This window comes from Apis laboriosa, unplaced genomic scaffold (assembly GCF_014066325.1).
Source record: "Apis laboriosa isolate Shangri-la unplaced genomic scaffold, ASM1406632v1 scaffold5_cov152, whole genome shotgun sequence".
NCBI classification, from domain to species: domain Eukaryota; kingdom Metazoa; phylum Arthropoda; class Insecta; order Hymenoptera; family Apidae; genus Apis; species Apis laboriosa.
The window spans coordinates 1,832,222-1,850,049 of record NW_025223857.1 but is presented as its reverse complement, the minus strand read 5'-3'; the positions used below and the strand labels follow the sequence as shown (position 1 = coordinate 1,850,049).

General features: G+C 29.2%; 4 protein-coding genes and 1 long non-coding RNA gene across 31 annotated transcripts in view; 4 read left to right on the top strand and 1 right to left on the bottom strand.

Annotated features, from left to right (window-relative positions):
• Nucleotides 1-39: 39 nt before the first annotated feature.
• Nucleotides 40-5,964, top strand: LOC122717976. Of its 2 annotated transcripts, XM_043942573.1 has the most exons (19): nt 40-320; nt 378-499; nt 560-688; nt 765-895; nt 971-1,284; nt 1,357-1,529; nt 1,606-2,097; nt 2,197-2,433; nt 2,516-2,724; nt 2,795-3,058; nt 3,137-3,618; nt 3,726-3,896; nt 3,963-4,176; nt 4,254-4,430; nt 4,511-4,694; nt 4,765-4,963; nt 5,039-5,177; nt 5,245-5,429; nt 5,507-5,964. In XM_043942573.1, exons 1-19 carry the CDS (start codon nt 220-222, stop codon nt 5,841-5,843), a joined length of 4,260 nt encoding a protein of 1,419 aa, XP_043798508.1. In that variant the 5' UTR covers nt 40-219; the 3' UTR covers nt 5,844-5,964. The 2 variants fall into 2 exon arrangements, with proteins under 2 accessions (XP_043798508.1, XP_043798509.1); XM_043942574.1 differs by lacking the exon at nt 2,197-2,433.
• LOC122717979 (26S proteasome non-ATPase regulatory subunit 6-like) lies at nt 5,858-8,291 on the bottom strand. The gene is made up of 2 exons (XM_043942579.1): nt 7,127-8,291; nt 5,858-6,667 (listed from the first exon to the last, which is right to left on the bottom strand). Exons 1-2 carry the CDS (start codon nt 8,274-8,276, stop codon nt 5,964-5,966), a joined length of 1,854 nt encoding a protein of 617 aa, XP_043798514.1. The 5' UTR covers nt 8,277-8,291; the 3' UTR covers nt 5,858-5,963.
• On the top strand, nt 7,548-10,226 carry LOC122717977 (replication factor C subunit 5). 4 transcript variants are annotated; one of them, XM_043942576.1, is made up of 9 exons: nt 7,548-7,662; nt 8,406-8,598; nt 8,691-8,755; nt 8,819-8,907; nt 9,066-9,228; nt 9,295-9,454; nt 9,516-9,727; nt 9,798-9,875; nt 9,944-10,226. In XM_043942576.1, the coding sequence occupies exons 2-9, from the start codon at nt 8,561-8,563 to the stop codon at nt 10,084-10,086; spliced, it is 948 nt and encodes a 315-aa protein (XP_043798511.1). In that variant the 5' UTR covers nt 7,548-7,662; nt 8,406-8,560; the 3' UTR covers nt 10,087-10,226. The 4 variants fall into 4 exon arrangements, with proteins under 4 accessions (XP_043798511.1, XP_043798510.1, XP_043798513.1 ...); XM_043942575.1 differs by having other exon boundaries at nt 8,819-8,946; nt 9,944-10,224; XM_043942578.1 differs by lacking the exons at nt 7,548-7,662; nt 8,406-8,598 and having other exon boundaries at nt 8,695-8,755; nt 8,819-8,890; nt 9,944-10,225.
• Nucleotides 10,227-11,418: 1,192 nt separating this feature from the next.
• LOC122718142 lies at nt 11,419-12,858 on the top strand. Of its 2 annotated transcripts, none has more exons than XR_006347325.1 (3): nt 11,419-11,701; nt 11,923-12,098; nt 12,186-12,858. It is a non-coding gene; the product is annotated as an uncharacterized LOC122718142 (long non-coding RNA). The 2 variants fall into 2 exon arrangements; XR_006347324.1 differs by having other exon boundaries at nt 11,614-11,761.
• An 86-nt stretch (nt 12,859-12,944) lies between these two features.
• The window catches only part of LOC122718139, a 40,646-nt gene continuing 35,762 nt past the window's right edge, over nt 12,945-17,828 (top strand). For 9 of the 22 annotated variants that reach the window (XM_043942898.1, XM_043942891.1, XM_043942902.1 and 6 more), the window contains exons 1-2: nt 13,466-15,145; nt 15,404-17,817. The gene's annotated coding sequence lies outside the window, so the exon portion shown is untranslated. The other 13 variants (XM_043942886.1, XM_043942893.1, XM_043942900.1 and 10 more) reach the window with 13 other exon arrangements.

Here is a 17,828-nt window from a genome sequence, read left to right as displayed (position 1 = left end):
TTCTTATTCTGTGATTAATGATTACAATACTTTCAAATTTGAATGCTAAAATCGATTAACTGTCAAATAATACGTTAATAATAATATGGTACAATTTTCTCTTTGTTTCAATAATTTGGCGATTAGTAAATCGCTCAGAATCTTTTATGTATACAAACTATTGTCATAAGAGAATAGTGACCAAAGTAATTGAACGGCAGACAAAGAAAAATTTTGACAATGTTCACACCATCCAAACTTACAGATGCAGATTTGATTGATGTGACCGTATTAAATACTCCTCAACCACAAGCAACTTCGACTGTACAAAGAAAAAACACGTGNTATATATATATAAATCAAATAATAATAATATAAAAATTAATTAATCTTTACAGATTTGAAAGTAAAGTTCCTGATAAAAATATTAATGAACCTATTAATGAATCTATTAGATGTAAAAGTATGACAGAGAAATGTGATGAATCATCTCTTGGTATACTTAATGATATGTCTTCTTGTAAGTTTTTTAAATTATAATATTATATTATGCTTTTTAAAAAATAATAAATTTTTATAGTTTTAGCTGAAGTAAGTGGATTGGAAGAAATAGAAAAATGTGATGAGAATAATTTAAATTCAGAACATGAACTTGTTAGAAAATTACTTCAAAGATGTAGTGATTTAAAAACTACTTTTACTATACATGGTAAAAATTTATTTTTTTTAACATAACTTTTTTATAGATTAACAATGAATATATATTTTTTTGATTTACATTTCAGATATAAATAAAGAAAATGATGTAAATATTCAAAACTTATCTGATAATATTAGTCCTGCACTGATTGATTCCAATCAAATTATTTTTCAAAATGAAAACAATTCACATTCATTTATTAATAAAACAAGTAGTGTAAGTATAATTTTTTTATAAAAAATTAATCAGAATGATTAATTGATTAAATGATTAAATGAATTTCATATTCAGGTTATTTTTGAACCAAATGAGATAAGTGCACGTTCATCAGGATTAAGTAGAAATTCAGAAAAATGTTTATCATCATTATCATCAAGCAAAAACTTAAATACAATAACATTTGATACAACTACTGCTGAATTTATGGCTCAATTTAGTAATGAAGATTTTCGTCCTGCTTCTGAAATGGCTAGTCAATTCATAGCTGATGAAGCTTCTTGGCAACAAAATTATTCCTATGCTCTTCCCACAACTTCTACTGGAAAAGAACATTTAGATTTATCTTGTTTTTCTGGTGTAATTGGTGAACTAGATATATCAGTGGAGTAAGTATAGAATTATAAATATTTTACATTATAATATATTCAAATTTAATACATTATATGATCAAATTTTAGATCTTGTGCTGGACGTAAGGTATCTATAGGTGAATTTTTTAGAAGAAAATGTGGAAATTTTGGAGAATTATCAGATAATGCAGTAGAAAGGCCAAGTTTAGGTTTGTCTATAAATAGTCCAAAAAAAAAAGATCAAATTATACCACTAGTTGATTCAACTATTGTAACAGAAGGTATTATTATTTACTTTATTTATTTAAACAAATATCATATATATATATATATATAAAAAATTATTTTTTTTTATAGATTTTTCAATTGGATCTATTGCTAGTAAAGATAAAACTCAAAATATGCAAAATACGATGAAAGATATAGAAGAACATAGTGTTATGAGTTTGACCAGTATTGCTCAAGCATTACAGGATATTGATAATGGTACACCTAGAAGATTAGTAGATCAACTTATCATGGCAAAAAAAAAAAGGAAATCCTTGCGCATGCAAGAAGAGAATCTAATTAGAGATACTTATACATTAATGCCTTCAAATAGAAAATCTATGCCTATTACTCCAAGTAGGGATATAGATAATTTTAAAAAAGATATAGGATTATTAAATCTTACAACAAAATTATCTCTAGATAGTAAAATCATTAATGAAACTATAGGTATTAAACATTCTATTCCAAGAATGCTTTCATTTGATTCTAACTCAGGTGTAAAAGCAAATGTTGAAGTTGCTTATCAAGAACTTAAGAAAGAAATAAGTAATGAAAAATTACCATCTTCACATAATGAAGGTATATACATTTTATTTTCCAAAAATTTCATTCAACTAACCAATAATAGGTTTAAAATTTTTTTCTATGATTCACTTAAAAAAAAATTATGAATTTTAGATTTTAAATTATTATTGGAAGATTCTAAACTAACTCTTCCAAACTATATAAAAAAAGAAGTATCACCTTGTATTTCAAAAATTAACACAATAATTAATCATGAGAAACAGTTTGTTAAACTTGAGAAGAAAGAAATAGAAAAAAAAGATGATATAAAAAAGGAAAATATTTCATATAAAGATAAATTAGAAACTTCTATACAAGATTATTCAAAAGAAACTCAATCTTATATTAATAGTATGATATTATAGCACAACAACAAGAAAAATTATATAATTCTTTGCTTTTTTATTAATTGTTATTTTTTTATTTCTTATAGATGTTATTATTGGCAAAAATACGGAAGAATTATGTAATTGTATTGTTGGTCTATCTAGAGAGACTGACATTGAACTTTTAAATAAAAGTGATAAATGGATGCTTTGTTCATTAAATATAAATCAAATTCAAGGAGATAAAGAAATTATTCAACTTACATCACCAAACAATGTTGTTCTTGTTAAACCAAATTCAGAAAAATTTTTTAAGGTAAAAAAAAAATATATATTTTAATATAAAAATTTAAAAAAAAATGATATATATTAATTTATATATTTAGATTATTGCAACAGTAGTGAAAATGAGTAAACCAATTATAACTGTTGTAAACATAACAGTATTAGATGTGGTAGCAAAATTTGAATGGACTATGAAACATATTATTTGTTTCAAACCTGAAGAAATCAATATAAGTGTATCAAATCCTTTACAAAAAAAGGAATTAGATTTTCAATATGTTGTTGAGAATAGTGTGACAATTCTGCCTATTACAATAAAAAATAAAAACAATGTTGATGTTCTTATTAAATTTTTTATATCACAGGTAATGATTTTATCTAATTTCAAATAAATGTATTTTTTTATTCTTTTTTTAATTTTTTTTTATCTTAATTGAATGCAGCATGAACCAGCAATATTCAGCTTAGAAAATTCAGCAGAACCACAACACATAATTCTTAAAACTCAAGATGCATATATTATAAATATTCAATGCAAGGGTATTCTACAGAAAAGTAGTGAAATACAACAACAATCTTTACAACGTTTCAATAGTACTTTAATAATTCAAGCTGAAAACAATTCTTCAGAGGAAAATATATTGATCCAAGAAGTTCCTCTTGTTGTACAAGTAGGAACTTTTAAAATAGAAGTGATTGAAACAGATTTACCTTTGATTATTCCTAATAAACAAAGCAAATCTTTGTCCGTGATTAATCTTGGAACGATACCAATAGTTGTATTAGCCGCATTTTCCGAAGATATTGATTCAAAAAAAAATTCTAAATATTTTTCAATTGAACCAGAAAATATACATATGCAACCTAAAGAAATTGGACGTTTTTTTATTACTTATAAACAAGAAATTTTAGACATTCCTAAAATGTAAGAAGATATTATTTATATATATTATTTATATAAGAAGACATATTTTATATATAGATTTATAATATTATGAATTTATTTTTATTGATTTTTATTTATATTTAAAGATATACAAAAATTAAATTAACTGCTGCTGGTAATGTTTATCATTATGTTATAATTGGTGAATCGAGCGTATGTACTGAGAGAGAAAATGAAAATTTTCCTCGTTGTGAAACTCCTCAATATGTATCATCTGTAAGTTCTCCTTCTTCTCCACATAGTATGGTTTCAAGCAAGTAAGTTTATTATTATATTTTATATTAAAATTTTATGAAGTTCTGTTAATATTTCATACAATATAGGTCAAGCGTATCTGGTAGAAATTCTTCTCTTAGTTCAGTATCAGGTTCAACTGTTGCTGGAGATAAAATTCCTATAAAAACAACCCATGCTGCTTTGTCATGGAATAGTTTAAAAATAGGAAAATCTGAAATTAAAGAATTTACAATTCGCAATACAAGCAACAACAAGATCAAGATACAAGCTACTATATCAGATAGTGAAAAAAATTTTCGAGTAATATTTTTAATTTATTATAATAAATTAATATTTTACATTTATGTTTTTATACAATAATAAATATAATATTTTAGTTTCTTCGAGAACGAGAAGCCATTGGTACAACTATTGTATTAGCGTTGCAAGGTTCAGAAAGTAGAACATTGTCTGTTGTATTTAGTCCTCATCATATAGGTGCAGCAAATGGAAAAATTATATTTAGGCATTATCAATCAAAAAAGGAAGATTCTGAATCTTTACCTTCAAGACAAGTAAATAAATTTATTATTAAAATAAATTTTACTCTTATAAATCAAATAATAAATTTATTATTAAAATATATTATTTATAGATATTTCTATATGGTTATGGGGGTTATAGCAAAGTCGAAATTTCAGAAGTATTCAAAGACACAAATGGAAAAATGTGGTTGTCATTTGGTATGTTAAATTCAGAAAGTTCTTTAAATGCAAAGATAAAATTACAAAATACTGGAGATTTATGTTCTTATGTTAAAATAAAGTTAACACCAAAAGGTAAAAATATTTAAATAGTTAAATATAAATATATTTATCATTTTTTTAAATAATTCTTGGATGATTTTAGCTGTGTATCCTACTATGATATCAAGTTGGCAAGTAAATCCAACTGAATTATTGTTAAATCCAAAAGAAGTTCAATGGGTAACTCTGGAATTTCATCCACGAAAAGAAGATTTAGCGTTATTGCAAAAATCTGATGTATCACATGTTGGAACATTATTAATTACTCACGGAGATGAACCTACGCGTTTGCGAATTCGTAGGTAAGATATTAAATTTATAAACTTTATAATCTATTTTGATTTATAATCTATTTTGAATTCCAATTACATTTTCAGATTATATAAAAAGATGAAAGAAACAGGCGAGTTGAATGGAAATGAAAATGAAACTTTTAGAAATATAGTTCATCCAATATGTAAAGTTTTCTCTGGAGAACAATTAGTGTCAGACGTAATACCTATTCGAGATTCAGTGGTAAATAATAATAAATTTACTCATTTAAATTTTTTTTAAATAATCTATTAATATAAATGTTGTTTAGCAAAATTTTGGAGATCTTTGTCGTGAGATTCGGCAACACGAAATAATGTTAACAATGGAAGTATGTGCTGACGAAACTCTGTCTGTTCTTCATGATAATCCTGATGAATCACAAATGTTTTATTCTCTTTATAGTGAAAATAGTCATGTATATGATGGAAATGCAGAAAGTTTTTTACCTTCAGAGTAAGTGTAATTATCAGTGTAATTCTAATGCAAATAATTTTCATAAATAATTATATTTAAGTAAACAAAATTTTTAGGACTCTCGTAGAAAATACTATAATTCAAAATGATATGAATATCAATAATTTTATGATCAGCCCATCTATTGTAGTTTTAACTCCACCAACTAGAACAGAAGCAATTGTAACATTAAAAAATTCTTGTACTATAGCACAGCCATTTGAAACTCATTTATCAAATACAGAATATCTAAGTATTGTCCCTACTGAAGGAATGATACCCACCAGAAGAGATTTTCAATTAAAAATTCAATGCAAACGAAAAATTGAACGAAATTTTAATGCGATTCTTGAAATTTATACGGAAAACAATAAATTTGAAGTACAAATAAGAGTGAATGTTAAACAGTTATAAATTGATGTTTTAAAATTAATTTTTTATTGAAATATTTATTATACAAATATGCTATTCAGTTTTGAATTTTTATACAAGCAATATTTTTATTATCAATAAATTAATTTTCAATCAATTTTTTTATTTATTTATATGTTGCTTTATGATATCAAAATCTGCATTATTTATCTTAAATTGTACATTATATCTTGAATGAAGATTTTGTATTATTTGAACCATATTTTGTACATCATTTATGCCAGAATGTAATTTTCCTTCTAAAGGAAGTTTAAAAAACGAGAGCATATCTAACAAATTTCGTGGATAATAGTCTGTTGCATCACAAAAAGTACCTTTCAAGTTTATCCATTTCATAAATTGTATTGGAAACTGTATGTTTTCTAATTTACATTGAGCTGGTAACATATATTTTAAATCCCAATCACCACATGTAACAAATGCACTATCGTTTCCATTTTTGAAATAATTGTGTTCCTCTAACCAATTACAAAATTTCATAAAGACTTCTGAAAAGTGGGGTTGTTTGTCCACCATATCTTGTATAATTCCAGTAAGTTGTGTGCAAAATGGAGTAAGTTGAGGATGAACTTTTGGTTTAATATATTCATGAAACATATTCACTATTTTCCAACTTTTTGTACATACTGCTGCGCAGGGAAGTTCAATAATTTCTTGCGGTTCGATTTTTTCATATTTTTTGCAAGTGCATTCAAAATCTAATACAAGCAGATAATTGAAATGTTGTTTAACTTCTTTGGTTCCTTTATAAATAGATCGTGGATATTTTGTAAGAACTCGATAAGCCATAATTTTATTAAATATGTCTATAATTATTAAAAGGAAAAGATCACAGAAAACTGATGTAAAATATATATTATTTTTGAAATTATATTTGAATAAGGTTAACTATGTATTCTTATTGAATTGAAAGATGATAATTAATTTTCAATATTTTCTTAAATTATAACTTTAATAAAATTCTTGAAATATATTATTTTGCTTTACAAACATTAATTAATTTACAACATTAATTAAATTATAATAAAAAAACACCGTGTTTAAATATGTTCTTAAATTAACACCTTAAACTAAATATTAAGAGAGATCACACGGTTATCGCGGCAAATTCAACTTTCGTAGAATTATAACTGCGTGTTAATATATATAAATAATGTTATTATTAACATAATATTAAACAAATATAATGATTCGAGAATATAATATAATATATTAATAATCAATAATTTGACCAAGTTTTTTTAATCGATTAAGTAATGCATCACCTCTTTTTATTATATTTTGATAAACCAATTCTTGATCGCATGAAGCGTCAGGTGCTTTTCCTCTATTGCAACTAGCGGCACTAACAGTAACGATCATTTTAGCCACTTTATCGATTTTACAATGCAATTTACCATTCGCAATGAAACGTGCTATTTCCTGTTCTATAAATTCTTCTGTCACACCAAATTCTGTTGCCATTCTATTTAAATTAATAGTCCTATATGCTTGTAAAAGCTGAGAGTAGGCTTTCAAACGCATCTCTCTTACGTAATAACGATAATGGAAATGGAACAAAGGATTTATCTTAAGTTCATATTCTATCCAGGCGAGATTTTCGAAGAACTCTTTGTAATGACAATCATAAAAGGAATAAAAAAATTCTCTATATTTAGGTGCTTCTGTAAGTAATGTTTGTTGCAGAAGTCCATTGTCATTAAATTGTGTATCAAGTTCTGATCGAGATAAAGAAATTATTCCAGATAATAATGTATATTCTACTACTTCTTTGAATGGCAATAGTTCATAAGATTCAAAAGTAGGTATACAATCCAATAGAAGTGTTGCAGCACGGGAAAAGCTTCGTGTTGCAAGATAATAAACAGCTTCGTATACTTTCAATTTATTACGACAACACCAATTGCTACCCGATGCATGACATCCTTCCATCAGATCTGTTATCTCGGCAATTATTTTTCCCATTGAACGAATATTATTTCTTATGTATGCTATTCTAAATAAGCCAAAAGCAGCTTCAATTCTAATGCTAGATGAATTACTTTCATCCTTCAAAATTGAAATAGCGATATTTGTAGCACGATCGAGATCACCAATCTCGCAAAAAAATTCGAATTTTTTTCTCCAATTTTTTTTTTCAGTATCCTCAAGAGTAGAATTATCAGAAGACTCTAATTCATTCCATGTAACCTCGTTTTTATGCTTCATCGCGTTGATAAGATCTTCATCAATTTTCCAATTGAATTCTTTGCAAACATCTTCATAGTAACGAATCATATTTCCACGTTTTATTGTATTGAGAAATTCAGTTTTTAAGTTATCATCATTTTGGTATTCCTGTAGAGTTAATTTAAATCGAATCTTGATAAGGAGTATGTAATTAGGAGTCTTATGACACAATTCTGGATCATTCATGACTGATATTTTTTAATAATGAATATCATATGTGATTTGTATATATGAAATGCAAGTCTTTTGTTTTAATTTATATCCACTTTTTAATATTTAAACAATTTGAATTATTATTATTATCTTTCGTAATAGGTTTATGAATCATGAACCAATCAATAAGTATTATTTAAAACAAAAATGGCGCGTTTTTGAATACCTGGCAACGATATTAATTGTATGACACCAAAGAATAGATTCTAACCTTGAATACTTTTTACGAAGTTTATAACGTAATTTCGAATTATATAATGACTTCAAAATCTACTCAATGCACTAATTTACCATGGTAAATGCACATTTGTTTCAAAATTAAATTTAAATTAAAATTTTATTTTAAAAGTAATCAAATAAAACTGAAATTTCAATCTCTTATTTCAGGGTAGAAAAATATCGACCAAAAAAATTGGATGATTTGATATCTCACGAAGAAATTATTAAAACTAGTTAGTATTTATATTAATTTTATGATTTTATAAAGATATAATTTTTAAATTATTTTATTATAGTAAATAAATTCATTGATGAAAATTTACTTCCACATCTTCTTTTTTATGGACCTCCTGGCACAGGAAAAACAAGTACAATACTTGCTTGTGCACGTAAATTATATACACCAGCTCAATTTAATTCAATGGTTTGATGTTTTATTTTATATTATTTTTATCTTATACAATTTGATATTTCATGTTAAAAATTTATATTTATCATATATTTGACATTTATTATATTTTACAGAATGTTATTTTTATATAGGTTTTAGAAATGAATGCTTCAGATGACAGAGGTATCAACATAGTTAGAGGACAAATACTTAGTTTTGCAAGTACAGGTACAATGTATAGATCTGGTTTTAAATTAATCATTCTTGATGAAGCTGATGCTATGACAAATGATGCACAGAATGCTCTTAGGAGAAGTAAGTTCTAACATTAATAGTTTCCTTTAATTATGAAGAATATATTCTATTCAAAACTTGTTTCAGTAATAGAGAAGTACACAGACAATGTAAGATTTTGTATTATATGTAATTATCTCAGTAAAATTATTCCTGCCCTTCAATCTCGGTGCACTAAATTTAGGTTTGGCCCTCTTTCTATAGATCAAATTTTGCCAAGATTAGACATTATTATTAAAGAAGAGAAGTAAGTGTATCGATTATATTAAAATATTATATATATTAATGATTTTTTATATATATTTTAGTTTAAATGTTACGGAAGATGGAAAACAAGCATTAATAACATTGAGTGGAGGAGATATGAGAAAAGTTTTGAATGTCCTTCAAAGTACATGGCTTGCTTTTGGGGCAGTTACAGAAGAAAATGTTTATTCTTGCGTTGGACACCCTCTTCCAATTGATATAAAAAACATTGTCAATTGGCTATTCAATGAATCATATGAATTGTGTTATTGTAGTATCCTTTTTTTCTTATTAATTCGAATTATTGTTTCTCCAAATTATAATTTTTCTTAATATATATTCAGAAATACAAGACATAAAGTTAAAAAAAGGACTGGCATTACAAGATATATTAACAGAACTTCATTTGTTTATAAATAAAAGTATGTTTCTTTCTTTTAAATTTAAAAAAAAAAAGATATTACACATAATTTTAATTATTTCTTTTTAGTTGAATTTCCAGATTCGATACTTATTGATTTAATAATAAAACTAGCTGAAATAGAAAAAAGGGTATCTATTGGTTGTAGTGAAACAGTACAATTAAATGCTCTTGTTTCAGCGTTTCAAAATGCTCGTGATATCGAGACTTAATGCTTATCAAATTTGAGGATACAATTAAGGTAACAACACACAAATTCTATAAAGAAGTTTAAAATAAAACTTTATTTAATAAAAATGTATTATTTTTTTTTTTGATATAATAAAAAAAATCAATATTTTTAGATGAAAACTCCATATCAAGTAAATAATCTCTCCATGTTCCACTATTCACTTTATTCCTTAATTTCCTAGTAAATTATATTTTTTTTTGAATAACAATCAAAGTGATAAATCTCCGAAAATAAGTTGTTGAGAACTCGATAAAAAATTGAGACTCATTTATGTAATGTTCTATTTAGATGCATGGCGGTAAAAGTTAAGATAATAAATTTCTTATAGGTAATATTCAATAGATGTATCTATATTCGAATTATTATGTAATTGCACTTGATCGTACAAATGAAACGTTGTTTATATAATATTATTATATTATTTATATAATAAATATTGCCTAATCAACATGTGATTATTCACAAAAACATCTACAAATACTATAAATGTGTAATACCATTATTTTTTCTATTAATAGTAACTGAGATTTTAATTTCAATAATTGATTTGTTGCTTTGCAAAATATATAATCAAAATATCTTTTGACAGTATTTTTTATAAAAATAATCTATATGTTATAATATTTCGATTTTTCTATATAATAGTAATCCATTATTATTTTGATTTTAATATCACTAAGAGCAAAAAACAAAATATTACTGAATTAATATTCCATATTTAACTTATTTTTTATCACATCATGTTGTTATATTTTTCAGCTTCTGTTCTTTAAAAAAATTTTCACTCAAACAAATAAAACACATTATTTATAAATACGATTTTTGTTTAATAATTGATATTAGTAACAATGCATATTTTATAATTGAAAAAATATTCATCATTCGATTATTAACGAATATATATCGAACAACTAATAAGATTTTTCATTTAATTTACATTATTAGTATATATTAACGTATTTAGTTTGATATCTATTGACATTTTATCAAATTAAATCATAAAATGTATTTTTTTCTTTTTTACTTATATTTAAAAAACAATTCGATTATCTGTTATTTATATTTCTTCATTTTTTTCTCATATAAACTATTCCGATATTTCAATGAATTAAATACCGAAGCTTAGATTTATCAAAAACAAGCACTCTATAAAGTAACGAATAGTATGATGATATGTAGTATTTTTTTTTTTACAATTGGCCAGCTAATTATTTTACATTCATTATAATTATTTTAATATAATCGATTTATTTTTACAGGAATAAAATTCATTAGACAGCAGATCCTCGAATTATGATAAATAATACTCATATCCAAATGAAATATTATAATAATACTCGGTATCAAACGAAACTTTTAGCTTAATAAGAACTTCTTAGGGTGAGTACGCGAGCACCCTTGCCAGCACGTCGATTCTCTGAGTTATTTCAGTTTGAAAACTTGGCGCAGACGTGCCCTTAACTTTCTGCTTCGAAATAACTAATTCAATTAGTATATCAGCGCTGCTACATCCTTCTCTTCTACGTTTAACTACATCTTTGCACGGTGTATCTAATCTTCGTGCTAACGCTAACTCTCGTATTGCTAATCTTCTGGTAAACCTTCGTTGGGAAATCGACTGTTCACCATTTTGATTCTTTACTAATAAAAAAATTGTAATATTATTTAAAATATCCAATGAAATTATTTAAATATTTGATATACGAATGAAAATTTAACATTATCTAAACAAAAATTTTATTATAGGTTATGATATAGGTTTTTAAATTAAGTGAAAAAAATTACGTTATATTTTATAAATCTTTTCTTTTCTCAGGTATTTTTCGGTTCGAGAAATAGAATAAAATTGAAATTGGATATAAATGAGTTAAATATTTTTCATTTCGATCGATATTATATGGAAATACATATTTTCAACTATGGAAAGGGGAAAGCTAACAACGGAACTGCCTTGTTCTCGGTCTCCCAGGGATTTTAACGAGATTCAGAGCGGTGAATATTTCGTTCCACGTTACAACCTATGGTCCATTTCTAAACTCTATGTAATATTATAGCTAAAGTCTCTCGTTAACTTCACAGATTTTAACTTTTCAAGGACTTTCAACATAAGTTCTAGACACTTGAAGAAAGAAGTGTACTCTCACGTTGGATTGTATCAATGTCGATAGAAGAATAGAAAGGAAAGAAAGAAAAAAAAGAAAAAGAAGAGAGAAAGAAATAAAAAAAAAAAGCGGAACTATTTCGATCGACTATAAATCAAAACGATTCTTTTTGCGAGTATATTTCAATCTTTAATCAGCTCTAATTATTGAGATATGAGGTAATCGAGTGAATCTCTCCTTTCATGATATTTAAGAGTTTCGACGCGTCTTCATCATTCACGACCTCTACTCGCTCTTCGTTAAATGATATATAGTCTTCGAAGCCGGATACAATCCGCGCGAGTCACTCAAAAATCTCATTCCATGTAAAGTCGATGACATTTTTCTTCGTTCTGGACCCGATAACGCGCAATAAATGTTCGCACCGGATGAATACAAACGTTGCACAATTTTGACGAAGTATTCACTATTTGCTTACAACATCGATCCGTTGGCAGTGAGCAGAATAAATCTTTTTTTTCCGCATTTTAAATATAGAACGAGAGAAATGAACTACGATATTGATCATGATCTTGAATACATGGAATTAAAAAAATGCAAGTATTTTTTATTTTCATTCGAAATTAATTAAAATTTTTCTCTCGATATAACTTGATAGTATCACTTTTGTATTCTTCAAAAATTTTATCCCATATGACATATATATTCAGACAAATGATAATTATTACAGGACAGATCAAATTAGGGTATCGAAATTCAGTGTCTCATGCGTGGAAGGATTTCTTAAAATCTTTCAAGAATTCTCAAAGCTCTGCCTACTCTGGTAGCATGATTGTAATGCTCATTAAGATTCAGGGTTGAGCTGAAAATAGCGTTGAGATTGCTCGTAGTGGCAAGGACGGAGTTCTCCAACGTCAACATTAAGTTCGTTTCGCAACGAACTACATCCTACTCAAAGTAAAAAAAAAAAAAAAAAAAAAAGAAAAAGAAAAAAATAAGAAAAAGGATAAAAAGAAACACTACCTCGTTTTCTCACGCGCTTCGGTAATTTAGTCGACGTTTAAAATGGCGTGTTTCACGCGAATATTTCTTGCCCGATTTCCACCGGTTTATCGATTCGTTTTCTGCTTTAGGAATAGCTCGATCTAGTAATACTTAAAAATTAAAGCACAGAAAAAAAAAGCTGCGACGAATCGTTGAAAAATATTTCTTTTTCGTAAATTTTAATAGTTAATAGAAAAAAAAATAGAAAAAATAGAAAAAAGAATGATTTAATAGCCAAAATATTCTCTCGATGGATTTGTGTTTTTTTTTTTTTTATTTATCACTTTACATCATTTTATTTATCACAATTGATCGTTTAACCTAAAAAGAAAGAGATCTTATTCGTTTATCTTCGAAATTGACGCATCTAAAGTTAAGTTGTTTCCGAGCTACGCAATCTCGAGAGAAACTTCGATACCTGACTAATTATCACGGATCTTCACGCGTATCTTCTACTATGTATACAAATGTTTCGTTCGTGGAGTTCGATTGATTGGAAAACCTTTTTCTTCATTTCTAAACTTCTTCTTTTTCTTTTTCTTTCACCAGAATCTCGAATTCGAGAGGAAGTAGAGAAAAAGAAGAAAGTGAAAAGCTTTTGAAGGAAGAAAATCAAGGTAGTTTGAGACTTGACAAGATTGAAGCTAACCAAACTTTTATAAAGGAAACATGATACTGAGATTTTAATCATAACAAGCGATCAGATTTTTAATCTTCGTTAACTTGTTTCGTTACATATTTAAAAAAAAAATTTTTTTTGGGTTTATTATTAATTTTAGAAATTTTTTAAAAATCTTTTTAAAAATTGGGATAAAGGAAGGATGGAAGGATTTGAACATAAATTTCTACCAATTTCAAACCACTCGATTTTCCTTCGAGATTTCGGAATTTTTTATACTGAATACTTTACAAAAAGCGAGGGATCAGAAGAAATGAAAGTAGAGGGAAGAAGTGAAAGAAAGAATGATTAATTTTTTTTGAAGAAAAATTCAATTTTGTTTCAATAGAAGTAGAGTGTACCAATCTTAAAAGATCTTTTTTTGGTTAAAAAAAATTTTAGGATCTTAGGAATTATTCGAAAAATTCTTTCTAAACAAAAATTCATTGAAGAAAAAAAAAAACAATAAATATTCTTCTTAGGAAACGTAGACGTTTCGTCCAGACTCGTCGAGTGAGCACGGTACGCTGAAATAGGTATACGGTGGTGCGGCTCGATGCTGATCGCGGAGCTTGACCTGGAGAGGGAAGCACGAGAAGGGAGTAGAATCAGTATTTGGAGGGGACTGGCGTTGTCGTTAGTGCCGTAAGACGGCACTCAAGAACCTAGGACTACTTCAAATGACTAAAGATCGACGAGCAAACCAAAGTATCGAATTTTGTTTAACATTTTTATTATTTATTTTCAATTTATAGGAAAAAATATTTTTTAATTTAATATATATATCTAATAACATGAAAAAAACAAAGAAATAAAACATTCGCTTGTCGATTTCTTAATTATTGTTATTATTAACTATATGTTTTAACCTACAATATAGCTAAATTTTTTTTCGTTTATGGACGTTCATCGGAGCAGAAAAAAAAATAATATTCGTATAAAAGATTACCCAGCTTGAGAAAAGATTTACATTTTGAATCATCGAGGTGCAATTAAGAAGACAGTCTAGACTTCGTACGGCCTCACGCTTGGCGAATACTTTAAATGGACGTTTCTAAAAATACTGGCATGCTCCGAGTGCTAGCCTCGTCGTCTGAAATTTAGTATCATTATGTGGTCTCTTCGAGGCGGAACAATCTCACGGAATTGTCACGAATGAAATGACAATCCGACGTCGCGTTAATTCTCCACGATAAATTATGAAACAGGTGCAACAGGATATCTTTCGCCTGCGTGTAAATACAGAATTTACTGTTTTCCTTGTTAACTATATTGCATATATGTAAATGCGATTTTTGATTTTTTTTTTAAATCGTCGTTCTTTTAGAAATTTGACATTGATTATTATTATTACTTTTTCTTTTTACAGTATCAGTTTCAAAATGGTTTAATAAGTGATCGTAAATTACATATTGTATTGAAGTTAACCTCTAAAAATATCATTAAATTTGTCTATCATCGTTCCAAGAAAAAAATTAATTGTAATATTTCAGATGTATAACATTATAACACTGATTGTTATTGAGATTTAAATTCTTCATCGGATCAATGAATTTTTGATAAAGAGATATTTATGCAAGTAACATTTCGTTTGCGACACGACGATTACTTAGCATCACAGATAGAAGAGGAGGAGAACAGCGAGGAAAGAGTGAAAGACGGAGAGAGGCTCAGCTTTGTGGTTTGTTGTCTAACTAATTCAAGGGAAACGAACTGCCTCAGGTCGCAATCGATAATTCTCGCTTGAATCGTTTAATCACGCTTTATCATTTGTCGTTTTGATATCGTTAATTGTTATCTCTCCGACACGATTATTCTGTTTAATTAATTAAGTTAAAAGAAAAGCATCTTTGTCAACTCGATATACGTGTCGGTGATGCTCGCCAAACTCGTTTAAATATCGATGGTGTTGTTAGTTTTCTTTTAATTATCTCTACCAACGTTCGCCTCGAATGGCCTAAAATTCTCGGCTTGGCTGGAAACGGTCCATTTACGCGCACGTATTTGATTGCAGGCTATTCGAGAGGGGAAGCGTTCAGCCGGCGAGAAACAAGAAGTAACGGGGAGCATAGAAGTGGCGAGGAGGGAAAGTAGGACGAGCAACGTCTTCTCCTCGAGTAGCCTCGACTATTCTTTTTCTTTCCAAGAGCGTAATTGCCGGTTTTCGAATGCACGAAATAAAATTTTACTAATATTCTCTTCTCCGATACCGAGCCTATCGCTGCCAGCTCGTCGTTAATCGTCCATTCACCTCCGCCCCTCATCACCTCCACCGTTTTTAAAGGTCCTATAGATTCATCGCTCGATTGCTCTTTTTATCTTTTTTACATCCCTATATTTATAATCTCAACTTCGACGTAACATTTATTTATAAAACGTACTTCTAAAAATCCTTTAGAAATATTTCTCTTTCAATTGCTCTTTTATCCTTTCTTTGATCAAATCTAAATCAAATCAATCAATCAATCAATTCATTTATGAATAATAACAAATTTTTACAATTTTCTAGTGATCCAAACATTTATACCGAAGACAAACAGAGAAGAAGAAGAAAGAAAGAATACGTGTAATTTATAAATATAACCGAACGAGATAATTTCTTCGGTTCAGCAGCGACAACACAGAAATTCTCCAATTTATATTCCGACATGGCCCTGTGCTTGCTCGACACATCACTGACCGAGGGGGTTGACTAGTCTGGTGGGGATAGAGCAGCTGGGGTGGCTGGAGCTCGAATGCGAGCCCGCGGTACCTACACGCCGGGTTCTGGGTTTGGCCGGGTCGCGCGGCGGGTCCTGCGCAACCAAAGAGACACACTCGGACAAAGAGAGAAAAGCACAGAGAGAGAGAGAGAGAGAGAGAGAGAGAGAGAGAGCAAGCGTGACAGAAAAAGAGCGTGGAAAGCAGAACGGCGAAGGCGAGGCGAGTAAAAGCGAGCTAGTTTGGCGAGCAAGCATCTAGACAGTCGAGCAAATCTTCAAGCGGGCAAACCAGACTGGCAGACAGGTAGGCAAGCAGGCAGGCAAGAGCGAGAGCACAACTACCGGGCTTCAGAGCCACCCCTAGTCGCCTGCCCGCCACCCAAATCGCTCCCCCCACCTTGGATCCACCGCTTGGTACACCCCTCCTCGACGTTGCTTCTTCGCACTACTCCTACTCTTTCTCCGGTGCTTTCAGCCGCCTCGTTCGTACGGTCGTTCGTCGGCCGTTTCGCTCTCCTCTCCTCGTCGGTGCCCTCGTCATTCATCGTGTTCAGAGAGTGAACCAATAATATATCTTGGGTCTTTAGTTTCGGTCTTGTTTTTTTTTTCATTCGACGGATCGTGTGTGGTTGCTGTTGCTTCTTGTGCGAAAGGATATCGTTATTTTTTGGAAGCATAGCGTGGCAGCTTGCAATCTCTCTGCCAGCAACGCACTGACCTGCCTCTCGTCGCGGCATTCTTTCTCCTTGTTTCTCCTCCGAACCGTTTTCTCGCGAACGAACGAAGGCCGATTCGGTGGGAAAGTAGAGGGGGCTCGTATATACAACGCGAGAAATCCGAGAACCCTGGCCTCCTCCGTGGACGTTTATCGAATTGATTCGACGGTTGGTCAACTTTGAAGAAGAAAAAATTCGAGAGGAGTCGTTTGTATTGTGTTTTGGAAAGGAAGATGCACAGATGGAATTTTTGGAAGTGAAGGAAAGTGAGGAAGAATCTCTGCGTGGACAAGTGATGGCGAGATGAGGAGGCGCGACGTCGCAATAGAAGGGAAGACGCGGCTGTGAAGCCCGGATAAGCGTGCACGTTGTGTGTCGAGGGACGTTCACACGCGCGACTCCATCGGTTGCCAAGCCGATTCTCCTCGCACCAGGCGACGAGAACTTCGTACCTAAGCCTGTCGTTCAACGTGGCTGATCCTTGGACATGTAAGTACAAT

Bases quoted from the DNA above. Each gene is read 5' to 3' on its own strand.
- LOC122717977 (XM_043942575.1), top strand. From the start codon at position 8,561: ATGACTTCAAAATCTACTCAATGCACTAATTTACCATG. The intron at 8,756-8,818 runs GTTAGTATTTAT...ATTTTATTATAG, and splicing joins CGAAGAAATTATTAAAACTA to TAAATAAATTCATTGATGAA. The intron at 9,455-9,515 runs GTAAGTGTATCG...TATATATTTTAG, and splicing joins ATTATTATTAAAGAAGAGAA to TTTAAATGTTACGGAAGATG.
- LOC122717976 (XM_043942573.1), top strand. From the start codon at position 220: ATGTTCACACCATCCAAACTTACAGATGCAGATTTGATTGATGTGACC. The intron at 689-764 runs GTAAAAATTTAT...TTTACATTTCAG, and splicing joins AACTACTTTTACTATACATG to ATATAAATAAAGAAAATGAT. The intron at 896-970 runs GTAAGTATAATT...TTTCATATTCAG, and splicing joins TTATTAATAAAACAAGTAGT to GTTATTTTTGAACCAAATGA.
- LOC122717979 (XM_043942579.1), bottom strand. From the start codon at position 8,276: ATGAATGATCCAGAATTGTGTCATAAGACTCCTAATTACATACTCCTT. The intron at 6,668-7,126 runs GTGATGCATTAC...TAATAATTATAG, and splicing joins TCAAAATATAATAAAAAGAG to ACATATTTAATAAAATTATG.